Here is an 8,843-nt window from a genome sequence, read left to right on the forward strand (position 1 = left end):
AATTGGAGCCCGTATCCCACCAACCCCGGGGAAAAAAAAAAAAAAAAAAAAGGCAGCAATGGGCCACTGTCTCCTTGCTGCAGTTAGGACAAGGTAGACAAATCACAAGGTTTCTTTATTGCTGGTGAACTCAAAACAGGCAACTTTAATCTACTGAGGAAGATACACATACAAACAAATGTTAGGCCTTGTGCGTTTTTTTTCTTCTTAACGTAAATGTCTCTACAACTTCAGTCCAGCTCCCGAGCTCTTGCCGAGCTGCCACTGAGACCCCGGTTATGTGCTCTGGGCACTTCTGTAAGACATTATAAGAAGCATCACATGTATTAAAAAGGGAGATTTTGCAGAAAAGACAAAGCTCTGACTGTAGCCATGTTGCTCAGAAAGGAGAAGTCTGGCTAATCCTGCTGCATTAGGAACATGGTATTTTGTATAATTATTTTAATTGACTTAAGAATTTGCCGGGTCCCTTTCTGTTTCTGGTGTGCAAGCTGCAAGTAAAGTGCACTTCTGGGTGTAAATTACCACTCTGTGAGGATGCAACAGCTGGTGGTACCTGTCGGACATCAGTGGAAAGCAGACTACACTCCTCCCACTACCCTCCCAGTGAGCAGGATGGGGGTGCACAAAGAGTTGTGAGGGTACACAGCTGGGACAGCTGACCCCAACTGACCAAAGGGATATTCCATGCCACATGACACCGTGCTCAGCAATATAAAGCCGGGGGAAGAAGAAGGAAGGAGGGAGATGTTTGAAGTGATGGTGCTTGTCTTCTCAAGTAACTGTTACACGTGATGGAGCCCTGCTTTCCTGGAGATGGCTGAACACCTGCCTGTCCATGGGAAGCAGTGAATGAATTCCTTGTTTTGCTTTGCTCGCACGCATGGCTTTTGCTCTATCTATTAAACTGGCCTTATCTCAACCCACGAGGTTTTTTCCCCACTTCTACCTTTCCAATTCTCTCCCCCATCCCAGCTGGGGGGAGTGAGCGAGGGGCTGCATGGTCCTAGTTACTGGCTGGGGTTAAACCACGACACCTCCACAATTTGAGCATCTAAATATTACGTGACAGAGCAAACCCAGTGTCATTTAGTGGGGAGCTTCTAAGGTGACTGTGCACCAATCACTCCTCCCCCAGTCCCAGCTGCAGCTGGGAGTCACCAAACCATGTTGCTAACTCCTTTTGCCTTTTTTAAGAGCATTCTAACAGCTAAGGTGAAAGCAGGGCTCCTAAGGATGTTTCTATGAAGGGTCAGGGTTCCAATGAGGCAGGGGTGGTGCAGGAAGCAGGACACCACCACAGTTAAGCTAAGCTGTGAGAGGACAACGCAGCTTTAGACACTGCGTTTAGTGACCCTGACAGAACTGGGGCCAAAATGGGGAGATCCCAACTCTCACCTGCACTTTACAATTCTTGTTCTGGTCCAGTACAGCTCATCTACATTATCCCACATAAAAATCTCATCTCTTTTTTTTCCCCCATGTGCAGTGTCAGGTGACTATTTTGCCTGGATCTACATGGCCAAGACCATCAAGGCTGATAAACTACATACTGTTCCTCTGATTTCATAATACTGGCATCACAGCATGAAAAAAACCTAGTCTGTTCTGTGTTTGTTCTCTTTTAATTTAATGAACTATAAAAAGGGAACTCTAAATACCCACCTAAGTATTCTGGGTGCTTCAGGAGACATTACATACCCCAGGGCAGATTGGATTAACTCCTTGCCGCTAGAGTTTTCGTGTGCCCATTGCCAGCAACTGATGCCATTTGAGAAGGGGGAGGAATACAATAATTGCACTCTCTGTGACACAGAAAGGATTAACACTGCCTTCACAAGAGCAGAACCAACAAGCAATTCTCCTCACAGAGCCAGGAGTGCTTTGCCCCTCAGGAATGGATGCCCAAGGGCAAGGAACAAGTTCTCAGCTGAGCACTCCCCACCAGAGACAGGTGACCCACACAGAAATAGCCCAGTCATTTCCAGTCCAGGAGTGGAATCCCACAACCACACCAACACATTTGCATTTCAAGCCAAACTGACCCCTGGTGCAGCTCTGTTGACTATGGTAAAAGAACACCTGAAATTAACCTGATCCTGCAGGGCAACTAAAGCAAACCTCCTCCATAAACCAGTTAGGAGTGAGATACATCTGACAGCTGGAAGCTCCATGTTAGTTGCTAACTTCAAAAGCCAAGACTTGCCAGAATGAATTATGAACCTGTGGCTGCCACTATCAAGCACCTTCCCTGCACTACGACTTCCCCTATACTTCTCAAGTGTCCCCAGTACATTAAATTTCAAACCGCCTTTTTTTTTTTTTTAAATAATAAATCAGGCAGCATGGCACATTTCTTGCTGCCTCCAATTATTGTCATGACAACATGGCTGTGGTTACTTAAAGCAGAATTTGGGAAGAAAAAGCAAATCCTCTTGATACACTGAGGAGAACACTGGGCAGAACTGAGCCAAGACCTGCCAGCGCTGAAGGAAGGCGAGAGTCAGTGCCAGAGGACCGAATCTTGGCTACCATGTTAGCCACATGAAGGTTCTGACCTCCAAATACAATGGGATGCAGCCAGACTAAGTCATTAACATCACCAGAAACAGAGGAATCCCTGGAAAGGAAGGCAGAAAACTCTTGTGGCCTGTACAGTCTCCACAAGGTTTGCACAGCTGAGATTGGAGCTGGAATCTCCAGCAGACCCTCAGGCCAGGTCTGCTTTGGGGGGAGAGAGGAGATGGGAAGACTTACGCTATTTTCTTGCGCCTTTTGCCAAGATTCAGATTGCACAGATTATGGTAAAATTCACTCGGCAAAAAAGGCCTTTATTTTAAAAAAAAAAAAAAGAAAAAATTTCTAGTGAGTATCAGGACTGAGATTTCAAAAAGTACAAGATCAATTGTATAAATTCAGCAAGATGTCCAGCACCAGATTATTTCATGGTGCAACAAAGAACCTGGGGAGAGGCCAATGGGACCTCGCAAGGGGAACACCATCTACCTCCCCAGCAGACTGCCAGTCTTAGGTTCTTCTCAACAGCAGATGGATTTTCCTTGTTCCTGCAGCATCTCAGGTCCCACGGGAGGTATTGGTTGCAAGCAAGCACCTGAATATTGCCTAATGGAGTAAGCCAATCACTAAACTTAGTTGGCATGTCCATGCCCATCCACTAATTAGTTTTTTTTCTTTTTGTATACATTTCCACCATAGCATTTCTTTTTCTTCTTTCTCCACATAAAAGTGTAAGCAAAAGGACTGCTTTCATCTGTAATAAGTTAAAATCAGAAATGACCTAACTAACAAGTAACTGATATTGGTCCTTGGAGCCCAAAAAGTAAAATCCATAGAAAATCTATTGGTTCCACTTTTTTTCTGGTATATCCCATGCACATCTCCATTAGAAAAATGGGGTTTATGAATCTTATCATACAGCAAGGAGCAGTACCTGAGAGCCAGAGCTGACAGTTCATGGTAGAGGTCTAGGCTCTCTTAGATTGCTAAGCGAGGTTCTGAGTCACTCACTGCTCAATCAGTCTTCACATGGCCGTTGGCCAAGGCCACGGGGACAGTGGGGGCCCCCGGCTCAGCAGTCTCATCAAATCGTAAGCGCAGGGTGTTTCTGATCACCAGCTGCTCCATGATGAAAGAAGCACAAAACCATGGGATGGCATACTCCAGGGTGATCAGGCCCATGAAGTCAAAATCGAACTGGGAATAGTCCCATGGGCAGGCATTGAACTGGCGTAGGATCAGCCCGGTGGTGAACTCCCAGAGGTATGTCCAAAGTGTATAAATGAAGCAGCGCACCAAAATGTTACACTTGTCTTTGAGATACAAATACATCTTCTCCACGATGAGGATGGAGGTGCCATAGATGAAGAGCGCCCACACACTGGTAACACCTGGAAATTTCCAGTTAAAGTTGACCACAAACTCCCAGGCAGCTGTGAACATCACCTCACAGAAATAGCCGTGAATGGCATAGAGGTACCATCGGGAGAAAGCGGTCAGAGGTTCTGCCGCAGCCATTCTTCTGCACACACTCCAGCAGGCACTCTGAAATGAAGAGAGAGAGAGAAAGAGACGTCAACGAGGATGTCGCAAGTCTTTATCCCCCAGATGGCAACGCACACAAACTCGTAACATCCACAAAGGGCAAAGCTGAGAAGTAAGTGAATTTTCAGTCGTGTCGTTTTTACCACAGCAAATTTTAAGTCCTGGGGTAAGGTGGCACCTTACTGGGCTCTGACTCTCAGAACGGGTCCAGACAACGTATACTGCTCTGCCCGAGAAGCAGGACGCAGCTGGTACAGCGTCGTTGGTGAAGAGGGAGCTGACAGGTACAAGGCCTTTGCCAAGGGTGAGGCTGCTAAAGAACTTACTGGTTACAAGTCAGTAGAAAAATGCAGACAGCTCACAAGCAGCACATATGACCTTTTTGCTCTTTTCAAGAAACAGCGCTGTACCCTACTTTTCTGATTCTAACATGGAAGAGATTAGATGAACACAGCATTGAAACCCTGGGCCCTTCCAGCTGTCACCTACAGCCTCCATACTCAAAATATCTACTGTAGTAAAAAACTGAGCTTTTATGGGAGCTACAGAAAGGGAACTGGAGGAGAAAGTTTCAGAGGTTTTACACTTTCAAACACCACACCTTGCACCCATCATTCAGCTGACTTTTACTTCTTCTGTTAAAGAATTCATGCATTGTATAGCTAGGATTTGGAAAAGAATTTTCTTATGGTGTCAGACTGCCTGATACCAAGTCAAAAAGCACAAGACAGCCATTGAAATCCATTCAGATTTGGCTTCAGGACAGCAAAACACAAAGGAGGAGAATAAAAAGGAACAGCTGAGCATAGAGAGAGGTGGTTAGTCATGATAAATAGGAAGTGAGAACAAACGCTAATTGTCTCTACAGGAAGAAAGTTGGTGAAGAGGTTTTAAAAGGGCACAATTTGCTTATCACTGAACTGTTTCAGCACAATTAGTTTCTACGGTTTTTGTAGATTTACAAGGACCTAAGCATTGCTCTGCCATGCTACAGTCACTGGCTCAAGCTCATTTTAAGCATAATTTTATTGAAGTCTTACAGATTTACACCACAGGGTGAATTTGACCTTTTTCATTCTTAGAAACTTACTCTTTCAAGTTGCATTTCTCTTGAGTCTTCATCAGGCACTACTTAACTCCTTTGCTCTGCACTTGTCAGCTCTGTGCTAGGAAAAGACCACACTGGTGTTACGTGCAGTCATTCCAACGCCATCTGGAAATAGACTGTTCCTGCCCTGCCCTGGAAACACAGTGCTTCTCTGAGCAAAGCACTAACATGTAGCATGACTGAAATTCTGATAGGGGATGAGAGGATAGAAACATTTATAAGGAAAAAGGAACTATAACAATGAACATAGAGAAGACATGCAGAATATTCACAGGGGAATATTGAAAGTGGAAAGGACAGAGCTGTATCCATGACTGTTCACTCCCCGCTTAAACGGACAGCCAAACAACCAAAGTCTTGGCAGTTCATTTGACGTGGGTGCTTGAACAAAGATGCATTTCCTAATGGCACAATCCATTTCACACAGGACACCGAACTATCATCAGATGCTACAGATCTGGGTCAACAGTACATCGGGAGCTTGTGCGTGAAAGACTAAGGAGTCACTAGGAATTCCCTCATGTCTCCTAACAGTTCAGTCCGAAGAGACGCTGCAAGACAGCAGTGGAGGTGGCACGTGAGAAATATGCACAAGATGTGTCTCCACACAGTCCACGAGAAGCTGATGTGTAAGGGCACCACCAACTTCCTCTCTGAGGAGAATGAGTTTGTCACCATTATGTTACTTGGTTAGTCTGCCAGCAGAGTTGATAAGCTGGGGGGTTCAAATCCTCATATTGTCCCTCCATTCTCACATAATTTCAAGAACAAATCAATAGTCAGAGAAAGTAAGGGAAATGGGTAAGAAGGAAATGGACTGTAGGTATCTTTTGTCAGAATAGGGATATGTGGCTGCAGCAGGAAGGGAGAAGTTTTTTTGTATCTGATGAGACAGACATCAAAAGATCCAGAGGCCTCGGAAGTTATACCTATTGCTAGGTAAGGCACTGAAGACAACGGAAGGGAAAAAATTATTTTAAATTTTTACTAAGCTGCCAAGGGGTTGTATGGTTTTCCTCTCTTTTCAATAAGCCTTTCTAAGCTTTTCCACTTGTGGTCCTTAGTCCTTGCACTTCCCTCTACGGCTTTACATGAAGTGTATTTGAACCGTTAGCTGGGAACATCCACAGCATACAGTACTATCTGTAAGGTTTTTCTTGTAATTTTGAAAATCTCTTCACAAAGTTCGATCAGATGTGCAGAAGGTCCTTCCCTCTCAGTCCCTCCCTTCTTATTCCAAGGATCCCCTCACCAATTATTTCCGTTGCCTTACACCTGCCCAAAGCCAAAGACTCACACATATACATCCAACAAGCCATGCCCTGTTCTACCCCACACTATTTCCTCTGTGCAATGAAGATTTCTCTTTCCTGGTTTTATACCACTTACTTAATAATTATCTATTTATCGTCTATTTTTTTTTTAAACTTTGCAAAATATTTAGTGACTACACTAGAAGTCTAAGAACTGAATCTAGACCAGGTGTGAGAAAACACCTACAATACAAGTTAACCCATTGCAAAGATCCTGAGCCTTTCACCACAACTGCAAGGAGACAAGCATCGATGCACTGACACTGTCTCAATATTGGCCTTTTACTGTCACGTACCCAGCCAGCCCAGCCTTGATGGGAACTTCCTTCTTATGATACATTTGAAAGAGTCCTTGCAGGCTGCCTGCTGATTAAGAGCACCCCAAGAGAGGGCGGATGCCTAACTGTGGTAGCCCAAACACAGACTGGTTCCACTGTGCTAGGCATTAAGCAAATCCATAAATCACAGCTCTCCTGTAAAATATTTCATTCAAAATAAACCAAGAAGTGCACAGTAAGGCACAGAAGGGAATGGAGAATACCTAGGGAGGCTACAACAAGCTACAGCACATCCTTGCACAAGTTGGGGACTGCACAATGTAATGGTTACAAGTCACTTGAGCATTTACAAAAGAAAATTGCAGCTGTTCCCAAGCACCTTATTTCCCAGCTGGTGCCTGGGAGGCAATACAGCACAAGAGGTCTCAAGAGGGAAATGAAGGAGAAAAGTATTGTTTTATTGGGCATCAATTCATGATAAAAGGATCAAGCTGAAAAGTAGTTGCAGGACATTAGCGGGAGAAGCATCCAAACAGAAAGCCAAGACTGGATTCAGTATGAGATGCAGATTTATGAAAAGCCTTAAGTAGATAATTGAACTTGGTGATGCAAGACTTTTAATGGGGTGACAGTAATACAGACCAAAAAGCTCTGAACGCATCACAGCTATTGAGTCTCCCGAGGAAAACAAATGACATTAGTCACTGAGGTAGTTACAGTGGGATGGTCAGCAGCTTCCTGAAAACCAGAAACACAACTGCCTCCTACGCAATTGTCTCAGCAGAGAGCAAGCAACTCCTGGAGGCTGCACGTGGATGGCCATGCTTGTACTGAGGCTGCTCACACTGTGTTGCTTTGTGGAAAACAGGGAGCTTCTAAATTCAAAGCTATGGAAATACTTTCCATCATCAGCAAATTATATTTCAAGCAGCTAAAGTAGAAATAGTTTCTCTAATACAATCTTATTAGGAAGCTTGAGCTAAGCCAGCACAGAAGTTTTCCCTCTTTCTCCAGTAGGACCTTCTTTTCCAGCTTGCTGATAAAAGAAAAAAGGCAAGTCTGTGAAAACCACACATGGGCCTCAGAGGAACACACAATCCTTTCCTCCACTGCGCTGCCTGCGTGGAAAACTGCTGGCAACGCAGGGGCCAAGAGCCCCCCCACCTACAGCAAACCAGTGCAGGCATAACAGGGGAAGCGTGTGAAGGACGGTATTTCTCTACAGAAACCTGGTTCAGAGGATCAGGGCAGGACTCCGAGTTAGGCCTGCAGGAAAATAATACTGTAACAACGCAAAGATTATACTTTTACATTTTAGAATATCAACTCTGAAGTGGGTATTAATCATCCCCTAGGTTGACATAAGGTACAGATAAACCCGATGCATCAGGCCAAGTGAGGAGAAAGGACATAAACCCCAGACTGCCCCGCTTCATGTCTGCCCAGGGGCAGCACTTCCATACTCACAGCCAGTTTTGCAGGTGACGCAGCCCGGGCAGGCAAGAGACAAGTGATCGGAAAACAGGTTGACGGGAGACCAAGAAATAGTGGCAGATTTGTCACACATAAGCACTGCAGGGGAGACATCCGTGCATGTCATATTCATGCCTGATTAAGTTCTTGAGCACTGCCTGGTTCATTTTTTTCAAAGCTGTCCTTTGCAGTGGCTTTCTGCCTGTTTCCCTGCTACCAAGCCAAACCATGCTTCAAAAAGTCTCTCCCAAACTGCCTCTATTTCCTCTACTCCAGCAGAATTATTTAGACTTACAGCCTCTGGATGGGTATAATGAGATCTCATCAAGATACTCTGAATTAACTCTGAAGTGCTAATAAAAGAAAAACACCCCCCCAAAAAAAACCTGCATGAGACAATTCCCCTGATTAGTGATGGCCTGAGGCTATAAATTCTTTCAGCTACTTGATTCGCTGCAGGTCAACTTGGACTATTACAGGAAGTTCCTTATTCTCAGTACTCAGTTTCTTCTGCCAGTTAAAAACGTGGGGCACAGTGTTATTTTACGAATTCGTACTTGAAGTATTTACTAATATTTAGTTTTATAACATGCATGTTCATGTTTCTAA

At 44.5% G+C, this 8,843-nt stretch overlaps 1 protein-coding gene across 1 annotated transcript; it reads right to left on the minus strand.

Moving 5' to 3' along the window:
- Positions 1–3,531: 3,531 nt before the first annotated feature.
- Positions 3,532–4,035, minus strand: TMEM229B (transmembrane protein 229B). Its single transcript, XM_074149815.1, has one exon. The coding sequence runs from the start codon at positions 4,033–4,035 to the stop codon at positions 3,532–3,534; it is 504 nt and encodes a 167-aa protein (XP_074005916.1).
- Positions 4,036–8,843: the final 4,808 nt, after the last annotated feature.

The sequence above is a fragment of the Numenius arquata genome, chromosome 6 (assembly GCF_964106895.1).
Source record: "Numenius arquata chromosome 6, bNumArq3.hap1.1, whole genome shotgun sequence".
Classification (NCBI taxonomy): domain Eukaryota; kingdom Metazoa; phylum Chordata; class Aves; order Charadriiformes; family Scolopacidae; genus Numenius; species Numenius arquata.

Excerpts from the sequence above, each read along its gene's own strand:
- TMEM229B (XM_074149815.1), bottom strand. The coding sequence starts at position 4,035 with ATGGCTGCGGCAGAACCTCTGACCGCTTTCTCCCGATGGTACCTCTAT.